Below are 19935 nucleotides of genomic sequence, written 5' to 3'. Positions count from 1 at the left end.
AAAAATTATTTACTTACTTAAAATAAGTACGTAAAACTAAAATTTGGAGAGCGTTTTATAAGTACCTTGATGCAAACCACAAAAGGCCAGTAGCCAATATTAACGATATTTGAGAAGCACTTCAGTTGCATGACTATCAGTTATTTTTTGTATATGTTTCTCTCTTCTTCGTCATTCCCTCGTGGCTGAGGATTGTGATTACCTTGAAATTCGGTCACCTTCTGAGCGACCAAGACTTTTCACCTCGCTCAGTCCTTTGCTTCTCTCGGGGCAGAGTGAAGACTACCCCCAGTAAGCTCATTATTCTGGTCTTTCCAGCGCGCCGAAGTTCTTCCTCTGCTTCGTTTTCCCTGGAGGCTACCCAAAACCACCACTCTCTCTAGGTTATCCGGTTAAGAATATGTCCAAAAAAATGCAGAATACGTCTCTAACATATTGTCAAGAATCGTTCCTCTATCTGTAGTCTCTGGATGATTGACTGATTCATCCTGTGCTCTGTCCATGAAATAGGAAACATTCTGTGCTAACACTACATTTCGAAGGCATCAATTGCCTTCCACACCCTTTCCTTCAGGGTATATGACTCTAAGGTATAAAATATATAAACCATATCTTTTATTCAATGAATAATTCACAAGATTTTGAGAATGTAACATTCCATAATATATTGAACATACATAACTTGAATATACCTCAGATAGTATATACCCACTAGAAAAAAAATACGAAACTAGACGGGATTTGAACCCGTATAGGCGTATAACCATTAGTTTCGAACCAATCTGTGCACTAACCAATTATGCTACGATCCTCATATCTAATTGTGACAATTTAAAGTAGTAGGTCATACATGAAATGCTTATCAAATTGCGTTATTATTGACTATCGATTTTTGTGTATTAAATCAAGATTTTTTTTTTTGATACCATGTCCGATCCTAATAAGATCACATGAGCCTCCACAGAGTGGAGGTTTGTGTTAACAGATTTTTTTACGAGAAATGGATGTCAGCCACTTGCTCAACCTATTAGGTCCATACTCTGACTCATACACAAATTGAAAAACAATATGTCTACTTGCTAGACGCAGGATTTGAACTGGAATCCTCGACACTATAGGCCAACGCTTAAACCGCGTGGCCATCGAGGGCTTGTTAATAGTAAATAGTAATTTACCTAATTACTAATCGACACCCGGCTCTCGTCAAATATTTTAGTTATAACGTCTACTTGAATTTGCTTTCTTCTAGTAAGTATATATCTGAGGTATATAAGAACTTTTCTAGTGGGTATCTGAGGTGTTTTCAAGTTATAATTTGTTTAGATGGGTATTATTCTCTAAGTGTCGGCCATTTCGCGGATTCCGTATCAGTGGGTCTATTCTATACTTATCGAACACTAAATTGATAAATAGTATCAAACTTAGGGTAGGTTTGTATCAAAATATTAGCACTTATTGTAACAATTACACGAAGCCGGTTTTTATTGTTGCAATAAGTGCGATATTTTAACAGCAGCAAGATAGGTGCTGTTAAAATATAGCACTTATTGCAACAATAAAAACCGGCTTCGTGTAATTGTTACAATAAGTGCTAATATTTTGATACAAACCTACCCTAAGTTTGATAATATTTTTCACTTTATCACTTTAGCGGTCGATAAGCATAGAATAGACCCACTGGTGTCTGTAAATTTGATATTGATATTATAATATGACTGTAGATTCGTAATTTATAATCAGAACCCCGATTTAATATACTTATATTATGTCAAAAAGTTCATTAATGCGTCAATCTGAGGCAAAAGATCTTGGGATAATTTTTGATTCTTCATTATCTTTTCACTCGCATATAACTTCTACGGCTCTACGTGCGAGAAAGCTTCTAGGATTCATCATGCGACAATCCAAACCATTCAAGAATCCAAATATATTACGTACAATCTACGTCTCATTAGTGCGTAGCATTCTTGAATATGGGTCGAATATCTGGTGTCCTTACGAGGTTTCCTATAACCTTATTTTAGAACGCGTCCAGAAGAAATTTCTTCGATGTTTTTATTTTAAGACATTTAACTATTTTCCTTTCAATAATTCGTCAAATTAATGATTATTTTCCGACTGCCTTTCTACAAGGCATGCTTACTTTTCACTCTCTTGAATCTCGTAGGTCTCTTCTTCTCTTGAAACACTTTTGATTGTTAGCACGAGGGATGGTTTCCATTCCTGGTGTCCTAATAAATTTGAATTTACACGCGCCTGCCAATTACCTACGTGGTTGCAGCCATGATTTATTCTGGATCGGAACCGTTTCCTCGTGTCAAGCCTATCAGGCACCATTAGCGAGGGGTGCAAGATTCGTAAATGCGCTCCCTAAAGATATAAACATTTTCATTGATGTACTTTTCATTTTATTTTCAAAATTTTATTTTTCTGTATTAAATTGTACTTAGTATATTTTGATTTAATTTGTTTTTCTGTTATTATTATTATATTCTGTATTGTAATATTTGTTATAATGTAAATCTCATATTGTGCGCGTCTTGAATTTAAATTTGTTATGTCCACAATGTTTTGTATTCTTAAATAAATAAATATTATATTTAGATATTGAGATATCTTAACTGACATTCACCTTTTACTTTTTTTCTCTCACCGAATACATTTTAAATGTAAAATAAGGTTTGAATTTAAAATCTCATTCTTTTATAATAATAATATAATCTTCGCGATGAAATTTTAAATTCGGTTTTTATTTTATTTTCCTTTTTTCATTTAAAAAGGCGCATAAAGATTCCTCAGCGTCTCGCGGAAGACATTTTTTATTTCGCTGGATTGCAAGATATATTATATTCTAACCTAAGACACTATAGGTTCCCGAACTTAATGCCACCTAAGTGGAAATAAAAGACAGAACTTTCCAGCATTAAACTGCAAATAGCTGAAGATATTTAGGCAATTTAATATAACATCGGTATATTTTATATACATCTGAATACAGGGTGTTCCGACCAATCCAGGTATAACCATCAGAATAATCATCAGCCTTAATCAATTCACTATCGAATGAAGACTTCTCCAAGTTTAATCGATTCGTCTCAATCTGGCATTGCTACATAATTTATTCTGGATACCAGTGGCAAAAGGTGGAGGTAGGCTGCCAAGATCAGACATAAATAGTGCACATTAAACTTTGTTAGTCATACGTATTTGTTTTTATTGAACTACTACTACAATTTACAGATGGTGTTGGTTAGTTTTTTTTAAATCAATTAAACCCTATTAACCAAACCATAATAGTTTTAGTATAGTTTGGGCTATCCGACAAAATTGTGCACACTTTTTCATTCATATTTATTTCTGTACCCGGAAGGCATATGACATAATGTCCAACAAATTTTATTTTCGTTGAATTAGGAAAACATATTATTATTACATCTGTAGTTCTTTGTTTTTTTTTTTAATTCATTAAGTCCTGTCTAAACCAAACTATAATAGATAAAAAAATATTATTCTATCTATAAAATATTCAAAATTATGTATGATTGATATAGTTCATAGTGACATAGTTCAATGACAACAAATACGAATGATTGAGAAAAATTAGTATACATACACTATTTATGGCGGATCTTAACAGCCTACCTCCACCCATCGCCACTGCTGGAGACACAAGAGGGCTGAAGACGGTGTTTCACCTTTTGAGGGATACCAAAGATCTTTTATTTCGTTAATTAAATATACTCGTACATAATGTTCATGTGTGTTTACAAACTAAGATTTTATGGATTAAGGCTTCATTTATTACCAATATCCTTTTCTACATAAAGGTAAAATATTATTACGTACTCAAACTGGCGCTACAGACCATTCAGGTACATAACCAACTTACACAACCGTCTCCTACGTATCTTTATCCTCAGTTGTCTCTCTCCAGACGGTCACACTCTGCCAATCTGCGTCCCTCTTGACCTTATTCGCTACTATCTCTGGGGGCGGCTCAGGGGTCGAATCTCTACAGAGATTCTTTCATAAACTTTATGAATAACTCTAGATTAGTGGTTCTCATGCGCGGCTCTGGTAAACTAAATGTATTCCTTCGCCAATTACTGGCAACACTCGCTGGACTCAATGATCGTATTACATATTATTATTTGTTATGTTATAATTTATAATATATTATATAACGTTGAAATATCAAGCGACTTTTATTTACATCTTGCTATAACTACATATTATAATTTGTTATTTGTGTCGCTACATTTTAAAATCAGCCAAGTCCACCTTTAGGTATTTTTGACTTTTTTTGTGAATTGCTGAAGAACTACTGCTTTCTAACATTTCTGTATTATCAAAATGTGGAATTTATTAATTTTAAATATTCTATACTCGAAATAATATAAACTTTCACCCTTGTGACTGTGTATTTGAGAAAACAAAAAGCTGTTTTTCTCCTATTCATCTATTATGGACTTGGCTGATTATGAAATCTAGCGACACATTTATTCCTCGATTTAATTAGAAGATGGCGTCCAGGTTATGTTTCAATTCTTTATTGATTCTTATTTCACAATATTTGACAGCGGCACCGGAAGTCATGTCCGTGACACGAGCGAATACAAGTTTTCACGACCTAGCTTTACTTTCTTAAATCCAAGCTCATCCATCCATTTAGGTAACTGTATACATATACAAACACACATGCATACAACATTGGTAACTTAACCTAACCTAACCTCACAATTAGGTAACTTTATCATACAACAACCATTTTATAGCACTATCTTGCTCAAAAAGTTATCACAGCCAAGAGAGGGACTGTTGAAACATAGCACTTTTTGACAATTTAGACGGTTAACTTATTGAAACAATTCACTGTCTCAATACATAAATATGATAAAATACCATCGGTAACCGCCAATAGCCACCTTGTACATAGAATTGACCCACAGAAGTGTACCAAAAAGAAAGAATTGCGATTAATGGGTGTTGAACTCATAACCATCACTTTTCCAGTGCTACCAACGTACCCACTAATCACGAAAAAAAAATATTTCTTTTAAGTTTTTTACATTTCTCGAGTATTTTAATTATTTCTATGATCAATAATTATTGTTTGTTTCGTTATAACTCAAAAACTATTAGACGACGACTTGTATAGCTTATAAACTGTGTTTTATTTTTGTATTTAACGTGAATAAAATGGCGAACTATCAAGTATTTAATGAGGAATATTACTTATTTTGTTTATCGAATAAAAAAATATACTGCAGAATAAAACCGACATAATATTTATTTTTCCAACCTTTAATAAATCGTATATAACATAATATAATATTATTAGTTATTTTGAAAAATTAATTATTTGTAAAAACAAGTATAATATTTGCTTTATAGTCTTCCTGTAGAATGTAGGTACAAATTCCTCCTCATTCCCGGGGCTTGGGACGCGAGAAAAATCCAGAAATTCTTAAAGAGCTGCGCGGCTCAACGGCCTTATTCTTTCCTCTTTTCTTCTCCAGTTTTATCTCTCTCGTTTATGGCTGGTGATTGCAAATTTTCTGGCGGGCCCAAATAATTTATCTCCGAACCATTTTTCACACACAGCCTTTCTGATGCGCAGGTCAGTTTATTTTTATCTTTTGGTTTGCGATTGGATTTTCCGTAACACAATCATTATATTATATCCAGCGTATATTTTACAATACTCGGATAATTGACATTAGTATTATAATATTATAGTAACATACATTGACAAGAAAAGAAAACTATCTGTCTTTGATCGATAGCCAAGTCACTCGTCACCGAACAGTTGACATAAACTTACGTATTCATCCGAAAGAGATGTAAAACTAATTAACCAATAACAATTATAATATATCATAAAACTACAATGTGAAATATATCTAAATTATATACATACTTAGTCGATCTTCACTAGTAAAACAATAAGGATAACATCCAAATATACTTCCGTGTATTCTTAATAAAATATGTATCAGATTCATTTACAAACAACTACAGGCGGCTCTCGTGGTGAAGTTGGTAAGGCTCTCGCCTTCCACCCGAGAGTTCCTGGGTTCGATTCCCGGTCATGACAAAAACATTTATGTGTTTTTCTCAAAGCCTGGGTGTTTGTGATTGTTCAAAATTACTAACAACCACCTTGTACGAAAAAGCAAGGACATGGTTATTAATAATTAAAAAAAAAAAAAAAAAATTAATGACATATTAATATTTGCAAGTTTTGAGATACTTGATTTTATAACAAATATCCGTTGAATAAAACCATATTATGTAACGCCCACAATGGGCGAGCGACTTAAGCGTCGGCTTTCACTGTCGTGTGTCCCGAGTTCATCTTGGGTCTGGAAAATACACATATCGTTTTTCAGTTTGCATTTGAAGTCAGAGTATTGACCTCATGGTTGAGCATGTGGATAACATTCATTTCTCGTCAAAACAAATTTCTGTTAATACAAACCTCCACCATGTGAAAGTCCATATGATCCTATTAGGATCGGACATGGTCAAAATAAAAAGATAAAGTGAAAAAAATACCTGTCAATATAATTGTAATATTTACCTAACAAAAATATCATAACTAATGTATTATATAAAGTAACAATATTCAATAGCTAAAGAATGCGTCGATTTGAATACTAATATATATTGGTAAGTATCTATTTCGATGAAACCGGTGTACTTTATCGTATTCCTTAAAAAGGTCTACGATAAAGTGCACACTACAGTGGTGCAGTTTTTATTATTGTTTATTACTTATTATAGTATAATATCAGCTATAAAACGAGAGTGTAATGAAGTATAATGATATTTTTTTAGATGCTAAAAATATGTTTCAATAATTATGATTTCTAAAAACTTATAACTGTTTAAAATCATTTATATTTTAATTATAATGACGAGACTGCTTATGTTATTTGACATACTTCGATCACATTTCCACAAATAACTGATCACCCAAGCCTAAGAAAAGATGAAGAGCAACAAACGCACAGTCAGACAAAGATTTTACTGCCAATAAAGTCTCAGAAACCGGCTTAACATTTGTTTTATTATAAGCTAAGGCAGCGCTGTCCAACTGGCGGCCTAGTCCAGTCAATCTGTACTTTATGGTTACAAAAGGTAGGGTAGAAGATATTTTTATATATATGGTAATGAGTGATAAAAAAACGAATTTTGCCAATTCGGATGACTTCGGCACAACTTTTGGCGGGCAAAAAACCGCAAAATTTTGGGTGTTTTTTTGGTTTTTCGCTTATATCTCAAAAACAGTTAGTCGTACAAAAATATTGTTTTACACAGAATTAAAGCTTATTAAATTTACTAAAAATATTTATATAACACTTTTTTTTCTATTTTTAACCGTTTATGAGATATTTTCTGTTGAAAACACGCGTTTTAGTAAAAATCAAACTTTAATGAGAAGAAATACTAATCTAAACTTAAGATCTTACAAATAAAGTATATTCATAGTTTAAGCAATGATTGCAAAACAAATGTTAATATGTACAGAATAATAATATTCACCAAACATCTTAATTTTTTAACCGTTTCTGCCGCTTTGGTGAGGTGGAGTAGGCAAAGGTTTTACGTCGTCAAAGTCTTGCAATGCAGCTCCCACGTCGGGATCATTATCCTACAAAACTATATATATTCCATTAATTTGAAAAGAATGGAGAGATATGATATATATATATTAATTTCATATCATCCATTACCTGTTCATTACTGGGAAGTTCTGTTTGAGTATAAAAGTCATCTTCTTCAGCGTCTTCTTCCTCCAATCCAGAAATATCTGCTACATTTTCACAATTTACTCCACTGCAGTTCTTGTAAATTGACGAACAGTTTCGACAGGTACATGCTTTACTGCACCCCTTCTTGCATGCACAAGAAAGTACTTTCATAAACATACTACATATTACATAAACATTTTAGGAAATGTAATAAGCCTTAATTTTGAATATTAAAATATTTTTGCTACGACCAACCGTTTTTGAGATATAACCGAAAAACCAAAAAAAAACACCCAAAATTTTGCGGTTTTTTGCCCGTCAAAAGTTGTGCCGAAGTCATCCGAATTAGCAAAACTCGTTTTCTTGTCACTCATTACCATATATACAAATAGAAAAAAAAATCTTCTACCCGACCTTTTGCAACCATAACGTATTTTTCGGTCTAATTTGACAACTGTATTTATGGCCCGCGAGCTGTACAGCAAATTTTTCATCAAACATTGGGGAGAGAATTACCCATCATACATTAAAATATGAAAACATTTAATTATAATACTAAATACTAAAAATACTTTATCGAAACAAAGAAATATACTGCTTAATTTTTCCAGCTTGAAAAAAACATAAATTTGTTGATGAGAATTAAAATATTGCGTTACAAATAAATAAATATGACTAATTAGTTTTATTCGTCGGGAAAAATTTTGCCAAACGTCATTCCTTGTAGAACTTGTAAGTGCGCATAAGTACAATCTTGTTTTGTAAATGTATTTCATTTATGATGAATAATTTTTTTACAAAAAAAATTAAATAACCTAATAGTATTATTGTTTTTATTATTTCTAGTTATGTGTTATTTTTGATTTCTTTTGTATGGAAAAATAACTTTTGAATTGACATTAACTGACTTTTCATTTACCTATCCTCTTTGGCCCCGAAATGTTTGCTAAAGAAAAAATGGCCCGCGGCCTAAAATAAGTTGGACAGCGCTGAGCTAAGGTATTGAGAAATAGAGGAAAGGAAATACGAGTACCTAATAATATAATTGTCCATAAAGTCCAAGATCTCGACGTTTAATTTATAATGGGCCCAATTCTAAGTATCAAATCGATTTTTTCAATAAATTAGTAATATATGATATTATATATATAATTTGGAACAACTTAGAAACATATCTACCTATATATTAGAAAAAAGCCCTTAGGTATCAACGGTTCTAAGGTGCTGTGTGTATATTTTTGTTAGTTTTGTAAATATAATTCATATGACGCTCACGATGCCCAAGGATGTCGGTTTATTGTGCCGTGGGTCTCGAGTTCAAATCACGGTTCTGGCAAATTCACATGCTCTTTTTTTTAATGTTCGTTTGGACCTGTAGTGTGGACTGAGTGACTAACATCCATTTTTCATGGTCCATCTTAGAACCAAATATTGTGGGCTTGCTGTCAAACGTTTGTATATCGATAATGTAGGTATTTAAAGTTAACAACGGATTATATTGTATGCTAGAAAAAAAATCAAGTTATATTGAACATCAGATAAATCAAAAAGAAATTAACAATATGCCTGATTTTCGGGGGCATATTAAATTTTGCAATTATCCCATAACATGATTTTGAGACTTTCAACTGTTGTGCAGTAACCCCCACTCCACGCTATGCTGAAAAAAAACATATTATGTCGGGCGTTGGCACTGACTGTATATATTATAGTACAATGGAATTTTAATGATTTTTCGCAGATTTGGTTCAATCACAGGTATTTAAATGGGATCTGTATAAAATGATGTAACCAATACAAATTTAATATTAGAAGAAATATTGAATAAATAGAATATGTACCATTATTAATATTATATAACCTTTTTACTACAGTTATTTCAATAACGCGATTGGCAATCGTTAGATTCATAGTTCGAATCTGCATACCGGCAAAAAAGTAACATATTTCTTTGAAGTCAATAAAAAATTTAACACCACCGCGTTACGGTTTTTTAGACAAATTTATATATTTATTTAGAAAAATAGTATTATGGCAGTACAGTGATTAACCAATGCACCATAATACATAGGTAATAAATACAAATGATAAAAATTACTTAATTACAAATAACAACCAATATAACAAGAAAGTAGAAAAGAAAGTATGTGCTTATGTAGATATTAATGTAAAATGATAAATAAAATTATAAATTTAACCTATTTAATACGTCCACAAACATGACATGGTTAATAAAAAAAAAATCACTAACTACTACTAATAAATGCTTTCTACGTAAAGAATGTGTCAATTTTTTATTATTCTACAATATCTACAAATTAATAAGGATTTTTCTAAATATGAAAATAAATTAATGCATGTAGTTTATTTCTCAAATATCAATCAGTATTTAGGTAATACATCACTTTTATATGAAAGTACATACGCATAAAAAATTAAACCTACACACGCAAGGAATCGTTGCCACGAAAATATTATTATTTTGCTTTAGAGTTTGTACGTATTTGGATTTTTTCAGCAGTAAAATTTTCCTCTGCTTAAATTTTATGAAGTACATAAAAACATGTCATCAGCTGTTTTGGCTTTTTTAGTATATCGTCAAAAACTTTTCAACGCTTCCTTTGATTGAAATATTTTCGTAAATTGCTTTTTTATTGATGGATCAAGTTAATGGCATTTCTTAAACTTTGAAATTATTTACAATTAAATAACACATATACAACTTCCATGTACAAAGTTGATTCCGTATTTTTTTGTTATATTACATATAGATAATATTATTATTCAGTTACTAAGGGTACCTGCCTATCAAAGGTAGGTAGACTATGGTAGGTAACTGAAAAAATCCTTGGGCAGCCATATTTGAATTTTGTTCAGTATTTACCGAACAAAAAATATTATATTTTACCTTGTATAACAAATATTACATGAAAAAAAACAATAAACAATAAAATAAATATAACAAAATAATGCTCAACGGCGATTTGAGCTAGGGTTAGAAAATTTTACACTCTTTTTGTGGCTCAGTATTTTGTTGAATGGACCGTTTTGCATCGAATCCAGCGTGAAAAAAATATTGATTAAACTTATACAAAACTATAATATCACTATAAACATGTTAGGCTTTTATACGCATAGCCTCAGATGTTTACATTATTTGCGTGTTAAGTTATTATTTAAATAATATATCAGAAGGCAATTAAAAATTAATTTTATTAATAAGGTAGGCTTTAAATAGTCTCCTAGTATAGAGTCTTCGCTATTGATGTATATCATCATCAGCTACAATCAATTCACTGCTGGATGAATGCCTTTACAAATGAATCCATTTCTTTCGGTTATGTGCTTTACATCACCACATACTCATATAAATTTAACTACTATATCGTTTACCTTTCAGTGGGTCTATTCTATACTAAGTCTTATCGACTGCTAAAGTGATAAAGTGATAAATATTATCAAACTTAGGGTAGGTTTGTATCAGAGTATTAGCACTTATTGTAACAATTACAAAAAGTTGGTTGTAATTGTTGCAATAAGTGCTATATTTTAACAGCACCTCTCTTGGCTGTGAGAAAATTTAGAGTGAGATAGACAGTTTTCACTGTTTAGATGGCTAACTTATTTTAACAATTATAATACTTCAATACAAATATGTGATAAATACTATCACTTTATCACTTTAGCGGTCGATAGTCGCCTTGTTTATAGAATAGACCCGCAGGTGTGGATAGTATTAAATAACCAGATATGCCCAGCAGTTATATTCTTCGAAATATCTATCATACCCATTTGTATTTAACTTTGTTTAATAAAAAATATTTTTATATATTCTGTATGTAATACGCATGTTCAGTAATATGCTTAATTAGATTTGCGATATAACCCCAAGTAGTTGAACAAAAATCAAACAACAAATCTCTTAAGGGGGGACATGCTCGTCGAAGGTCAAAATTGAGTTTTGATTGTATTTTCAAACCATGCTCCTGGACACTCCTTAAACGTTGTAGATAATCTATTTATATAATTTTGAAGCCTTATTATCCTTTATAGTTATTGTAAACATTTGATGACTGCATAAAGTATTTTTGTTACATAAAATAGTATTCTTTTAAACCTCTCGCTCTAATGTTTTAGAATATAGTCATATTTCGGTACATAACTGTGCAGTGGTGTTAAGATTTTTTACATTTATTAATTTTTAAACGCATTTATAAAACCATGAGTATAGTTTATTACGAGATAATTTTTGTGAAATATTCACGATAAAAAATTAAATTGATAATCTCTGTGATCCCAAATTTGACAAGAATTAGGCATTTTATTATTCAAAAAATCGGCAAGATTAACACATTTGAAGATGATTCTAAAGATATTTATTATAAGCTATGTCTTTGACCATTCAAGTGTGATAAAAATTTTATGAATAATGATTGCTTTATAATAATTATTGACCTAAGAATAAGGTACTGTTTTTTTGAAATACGCCATTTCTTTTGTCATTCCCCAGTGGTTAAGCTACAACATACGGCCCTAGCCATAAATTGTCAAACTATAATTAAAGTAGGAAGTAAAATTATGTTAACGCGCGTGTTTTAACATGTACCTAACCGATTTTTTTTTAATTTTTTTTGAACGGTACATGTTCAAACACGGGCGTCAATATCATTTTACTCCCTACTTTAATTATAGTTTGTCAATTTATAGCTACGGCCGTATGTTGTAGCTTAACCACTGGGGAATGACAAAAGAAATAACGTATTTCAAAAAAACAGTACCTTATTCTTAGGTCAATAATTATTATAAAGCAATCATTATTCATAAGATGTTTATCACACTTGAATGGTCAAAGACATAGCTTATAATAAATATCTTTAGAATTATCTTCAAATGTGTTGATCTTGCCGATTTTTTGAATAATAAAATGCCTAATTCTTGTCAAATTTGGGATCACAGAGATTATCAATATAATTTTCTATCGTGAATATTTTACAAAAATTATCTCGTAATAAATTATACTAATGGTTTTATAAATGAGTTTAAAAAATAATAAATGTAAAAAATCTTAACACCACTGCACAGTTATGTACTGAAATATGACTATATTCTAAAACATTAGAGCGAGAGGTTTAAAAGAATACTATTTTATGTAACAAAAATACTTTATGCGTCATCAAATGTTTAAAATGAATATAAAGGATAATAAGGCTTTAAAATTATATAAATAGATTATCTACAACGTTTAAGGAGTGTCCAGGATCATGGTTTGAAAATACGATAAAAACTCAATTTTGACCTACGACGAGCACGTGGGCCGTTAAGGCTATATATACCTCAGTTGAGGCATGGTCTAAAATACTCTAAAAAGATCGTAGCTAGGCGATGCGCGGATTGCGGGTCGCGAGTGCAAATGACGCATGCCGAACGAAATATAATTTTTCATATAAATCCAACATGCGTCCATTTAATGTACTGTTTATATGACCACCAAGATGTTGAACACATCCTCTGCGATTGCCCACTTATGGAATTCGAACGAGCGGAGCTGTTTGCCAGGGTCCGTCCTCACACGAGCCCAATTGGTCATGGAGATCTGATAGCAACCGAGGCCAACTTTGCGGCATTTGAGAAATTTGCAGCGTCGTATGGGGAGCGGGATAATCCCGACTCTTCTGTAGACTCATCCATTTCAATTCGTGACACTCAGTATGCGGATACACAAAGCGCTTAACGTCAGCGGACAGCAGAGCCAGTCCAAAAAACAAAAAAAAATCTTTCTTAACTTTCTTCTTTAAGCACTACGGTGCATGGTTGCATCATCAGTCCCGTGCGGCTCCGTCTCGGGACGGAATGAGCACTTAAAATCACTTCTTTCAGACACGTTTAAAGCGTCATAGAAAGCGGCCGTGCATATCCACGGCTGTGCATATATGACGGGTGGTGGTGGGCATTTTAACGTATGTTCTATTAATAACAATAATAATATATTCATTGACATGTTTTCTCTTTCAAGTAAATGGATAACGTTTTTAGTCATCTTTACAAGATTTAAGAATTAATACCCCCGTCGCCATCACGAAATAAATTGACGTATTGACACCTCGACGTTCGCTCTCCGAATGCCAGCGAGTCCAAAATTTTGTCGCGCCTATAGTTGAAAATTATTTGCCCTTTCACTGGATGTATCGTCTTAATATTGAGACCAATCGAATTTTTCTTTCATAACATTTCCTTAGAATCAATATGAAATGTATTTAGTGCCAAAAAATTAATTAACAACGGCTTTTTTCTCTGTACCATTATCATTTTTCTACTGAATATAGATAGATATAAATCAGATGACATCGTTTACCAAGCAGAATGGAAATATTTGATCATAATAAGCATTTTATTTGCCATTTAACTATATAAATATCGAAATAAGTCACTGCTTTGTGACAATATTATAAATGTTTATGAGGTTAGCTATGCTTTCAGAGGCACGGCTATTTTAGGGTAGGGTGAAAATATGTTTATTTATTAAATTTTTCATGAGATATTTTATATTTAAATACTGGGAAAGTCAAAATATTCCTACTATTCTGATGCAATCTATAGGTAGTGCATTGAACCCAGACATTGTCAAAAATATAAACATTATCAAATCTCTAAAGATCACCTTTGTCTGTGTTTGACGATAAGTTTGCTATGTGACAAGCCCTCCCTCTATCTTAAATCCCCCTTTTTGCTACTTTTTGGTAACACAAACAAAATAACGAGAAAATGTCGGTTTTCCACTATATTTTGCTTTACCTGTAGATGAAGTGACAGAGGCTGAAACTTGAAAAATAAAGTGAATATTTTTTTTTCTCTGGCTTCTTTTTTGGGTGAAAATATTTTTTTAATTAAATCGAAACAGTATATGCAACAGCAAACTGAAGGTCATAATATTATTATTTAATATGTTCATTTCAGTAAAATAGTACAAGTCTTCGTAGACCAACGTTCATATATAATTATATATTGTGACTTTCTCAAAACCAGGGTGATTCTGTCATTTTTATACAGCTACAACGGCGCCCCCATAAGAGGGGGATGACATGGCTTAGGGGGGGTCGGGGTGGTGGGTTGACTAGTTAAGTGAGATAAACAGACATCATAAATTTGCTTTAATAATAAAAAGTCGCCTGCGGCGCCTTTGGTATGATATTATGATGATACTATACTTAAACCATAGTTCACGTGTAGAATTTTATTTTCAGTATGTTTTTAAAGTATAATAAAAATAACTATCTGTACGGACGCGAAACCCAAGAGATGCAGGTTCAATTCCTGAGGTCTTACTTTATTCAAAAAATATTTTTTCTATTGGTAATAATACATTTTCACAGAAGTGTTTTCAAAATTATGTATGTTCAATAATTAGAATATTACATTCTTAAATCTTGTGAATTATTCGTCGAATAAAAAAATAGTTAAATAGAATAAATTATTTTTGAAAGTTTACTGAAAGTTTGCAAAATATTCTCATAGTAATATTTTTCAATGACAAAAAAGCTCCTTCACTTGATGATAACGTATTTTATTTCCACTTTAGAAAGGAAAAAGGACATAAGCCTCAATTTTTTCAAAATAGGTTTTATTGAATAATAACATTGTACACGACTAAATACACGTTATGTCCAAAGAATGTAAGCAGAAAATGCTGATCTATTATCTAAATTTAGTGAAGTAAAGTGGGAAAAACGACTTATCCATAATTTTTGTTGTGGTTTCTTTAATCAACTCAATAATTAATATCAGATTTGGGATATAAAAACCAAATTATTAATTATCATGCACTTCACGGTTATGTCTATTTTGTATTTTAACTTTGACCAAAAACCACAATAAAAACGTTTTTGTACCTGCTGTAAAATTTGATTTGTGTGGATTACGTTTCTTTTTCCTTTCTACGGTCGATTTGGTATTATTATGGCGACTGTGGAAAAGTTAATTCATTTTTATAAAGATTTATTTTTGTATATTTTCAGACTTCCGGTGCCTTGGCTACTGTACGGAATCATCTACGGCAAGCCCGTGGAGGTGAACTCCGTCGGCATGGTGTGCAGCATCGCCATCCTCTTCATGATGCTGCTGTTCGTGATCATGTCGATCGCCTGCTTCCACTGGAAGATGAACAAGGGCCTGGGCTTCACAATGTTCCTGCTCTACTTTGTCTTCGTGGCCGTCAGCCTGGGCTTCGAGTACGAGTTTGTCGTCTGCCCGGTGTAGCCCGCCATGGCCGTCGTCAACCAACCGAAACACGCGAATCGACAAAACGTACCTGTATGATTTTGTACATTAGGCAGCCGCCCACACTAAGCAATAAACATTTAACATAGTGAAAAGTCGACTAGAGTGTAGGAACGCGGGGCAACAACCTGCCCCTAACAAAATTTGTAATTTAGGTCGAAACCTTTTCCCATTTTATCTCCTTCATGGCCTAGCTCAGGGGTGGTGAATTGTGATTTAGTATATAAATACATGACATAATTTAATAAACCATTTTTTTGTACTTTACTTTTGGTAACTATTTTTCAAGGTATCCAATGACTATTCGTTGTATTGATTCTTCAGCATACTTTTTATTCATATAATATCTAATACAGGGGTGGCGAACCTATGGCAAGCGTTCCACTGCTGGTACGCGAGATGATTTTTCATGGCACGCGTTTAAAGAGAAAAATATACCTATAATAAAATGACAGATCGCATTGCATAAAAATAGCAGACAAATACTCTTCAAGAATAAGCATGACGTTTAATTTTAATATATAATTGGATATATATGGAATTGGTCAGTCCTTAGACTTTATGCGTCACATATATTATTATCACACTAACCTCATAAGGCGGCGGGGAGTGCCGCGCCGCGAACCTCTAATTTTGATCGATTTCAATGCTTGAGACCACTTTAGCTAGATAATGCCTCATCTGATCGCATCAATTCTCATGTCAATTTGTGCGATAAGAACAAAACTAATTAATACATTAACAAACAATTTCATTTCTACCCACAAAAATGACTGCACGAAATGAGATGAGATGAGTCGACCGAAAAGTATGGCGTAATTGAATTGAAAGTGATAAATCTATATGTCTGATATGTTCTGGGAGTGTTATTTAGAACATCAACATTTTTTTTAATAGAATTTTTAAAAACTATTTTTTCCTCGTGAAAAAATGCTCGGCACGAGAGTTGAACAATAATATTTGGGAAATTTTGAGACGCGTACATAAAAAGGTTCGCCAACCCTGATCTAGTATATAATATCGCTGCTTGATTCCCAGGTTGTTCTATGTCACTTTCAGTAAAAATCGCAGTAGAGTAATATTTTGATAGTTCATATTGAAATAATTGCACAACCTATATAATATATTAAAAACTGTGTTCTGCATATAAAAAATTAACTTATTTTCGACATTATCGACAAACCCGTTCATATGTTTTTATATTCTGACTAATAGGTTAAACAGAGTTCTGAAAATAGAACAACCTGGCATTGAAAAGTCATTTTGCTTAAAAGTGTGATATAGAACAACCTAGAAAAGCCTTTTCGCCAATATCCCATATACCCAGAGACTTAAAATTCGGTACTCCGGTGCTAATCTGGTGTTAACACATTATTTTAAAAATTTTAGGCGGTCCCTTGTTAATAATGCTAACAATCTGATTAAAGATCAGTTTAAATATGTAGGTATCGCCAATCTACTTTTTTTATATAATCAAACTTAAACATGACTTTATTTTTCACATATTACTATGGGAGTAGCGGCTCTGGCAGTGTGGGCCTCGTTCACATATATATAAATGTATATCCAAACATTCCGAGCAACAAAAACGTAAGTCACCGGATCAATGTATAGCGATGCCTACTGTAAATAAACCAAAATACAAATTTGTGATTTTTGTTCTGCCATGTTGGCAATAGACTTTTTTTTTAAATCTCTTACGGAAAATTAGAAACGTGGTGACGATTTGTTTTTTATAACACTGCATAAAATATATCAAAATTTTAATTGTAGAAATGCTGGACAGTTAATTTTTTTATGTCAATCGTAAACTATCTGGCATATAGTAAATTATGTTTCGTATGAATTCTGTTTATTTCTTATTATCGGTGTGACATGTACATATATACATGACAAGGCTTGAAAGTGATTCCAGAACAAAGAATAATGATATTTATTTTTAAAAAATTCGATTCTATGTTTTAACAGCATTGTTTGAAAATAAAAAAAGAAAATGGCGAAATCGATTAACGTCTTTCTTAGGTTACTTACTGTCATAGCTATTTTATTTTAAAATTATAATTGTACAAGTCTTGGATAGTTACTTCTACGACATTGATAGTTTTAAAAAAACTCCAGATTTAGTGCTTCGGAATATGACCTTTTAGGACTGGGTACGATAAAAGTCAGATTTGATTGTTAGGGATCATTTAATTAATTCATTATGTATACAGTTTTAACTATTTAAGTTACATCAGGAATACCTTTATTTAGTACACGCAATTCATAATCAAGATCTTCGAAAGTTCTTTTTGGATTGTTGATAACTTTTAAGGAAGCTTTTAATTCGTTACGTCATGATATATGTCAAAAAAAAGTATAAGTGTATGAGGTTATTGTCTATTATAGAGGTGTAATGAGGAACGTCATTTAGAAAGAAAATATCTATAATTTGTTGACATCCCTAATAATTGTTGCATATTGTTTTACTACAGTGAGTCTCACAACAGTTAACAATATACAACATGCCAGTGGCGAAGGGTGAAGGTAAGCTGTTAAAATCCGTCATAAACAGTACAAATTTTGTCAGTCGTACGCATTATGTTTTCATTGAAATAAGACTACAATTTACAGACGTTGTTGGGTAGTTTTTAAAATTAAATTAAAAACTGCAAAAACCGAGCCATAATAGATACCTAATAGTAAAAAAAATACTCTATAACATATCTAAATTTATGCAATTAAATCATACATAACTTTGGATATTTTATAGATATAATAATATTTTTTTATCTATTATAGTTTGGTTTAGACAGGGCTTAATGAATTTAAAAAAATAGGTAACAATATGTGTAATATTATGTATTCTTAATCCAACTAAAACAAATAAGTATTAATGAAAAAGTGTGCACATTTTTTTCGTATCGCACAAAGTACACCAAAACAATAAGTATGGTTTGGTTAGGCAGAGTTTAATGTTTAATTGATTCTCAGTTCAATAAAAACAAATACGTATGACCAACAAAGTTTAATGTGCACTATTTATAGCGGGTCTTAACAGCCTACCTTGACCCTTCGCTACTGCAACGCGCCTATATTATAAAATTACTAGAATATAAAATCTAATTTTTTACTGTTTTGTTATAGTTTTTGTATGTTATAAAATTCCATCCAGTGGCGGGTTAATTCCGACATCAATAAATCCATAACGATAAAAAAGTTATCGTTGAAGGCATTAAATATTTTAATGCCCGCCGGTAGAGCCGATTCCTCTGAAATAATTTAATATTAATGACAAAAGGTGTAAAGTCAATGCGGCCAAATGATAAAACGCATCAATAATTAAACAATTCCGTAATCGAAACAATTGGCCACGTTATTAAAATCGATCGAAGCCTTCATTTTTCTTTCATATCGCTTTCAATGTCGGATAACTTTCATTGTAATAATTATTTTAACCTGGATTCGTGAAAATATCCAGCCATTATTTACGCCAATGGGTAATTTTTATTTTTATTTTCTTTTTTGTCATCTACGCTTTATTTTACAAATAAATATGTTTTTGAACATACGTAATTCTGAAAACACTTGTGAATTATTCGTTGAATAAAATAAATAGTTAATTAAAATTATTAGCAAGTTCAAGTAAGTTGCAACAGAAAATATTGGAGAGATCCGTGACGTCGCTTATTAAGTAATGTAGGTAGTAACAAAAATCGATCACCTACCGAAACTCAATTTGGAGAGCACTAGTCAGTACGTATTAATAAAAGCCAATAGTTAAAATTTGTCGCAATTAAGCATGGCAGTCGTGGCATAGTGGTAATGCACAGGGCGCGATACCCAAGAGACGCAGGTTCGATTCCTGCCGGGTATCTTACTTTTTTCGAAAAAGATTTTTTTCTATTGTCTATAGTTTCTCATA

The 19935-nt window shown here is 32.0% G+C and overlaps 1 protein-coding gene across 1 annotated transcript in view; it reads left to right on the top strand.

Annotated features, from left to right (window-relative positions):
- The window catches only part of LOC147074277 (sodium/potassium/calcium exchanger Nckx30C-like), a 207525-nt gene extending 189517 nt beyond the window's left edge, over positions 1-18008 (top strand). The window contains exon 6 of the mRNA XM_085944073.1: positions 15770-18008. Coding sequence (XP_085800199.1) covers positions 15770-16010 — 241 coding nt within the window. The 3' untranslated portion in view covers positions 16011-18008. The remainder of the gene's footprint in view (positions 1-15769) is intronic.
- Positions 18009-19935: the final 1927 nt, after the last annotated feature.

The sequence above is a fragment of the Rhyacophila brunnea genome, unplaced genomic scaffold (assembly GCF_057557595.1).
Source record: "Rhyacophila brunnea isolate RB1 unplaced genomic scaffold, BYU_Rbru_1.0 scaffold_16, whole genome shotgun sequence".
NCBI lineage: Eukaryota > Metazoa > Arthropoda > Insecta > Trichoptera > Rhyacophilidae > Rhyacophila > Rhyacophila brunnea.
This window is presented reverse-complemented; position numbering and strand designations above follow the sequence as displayed.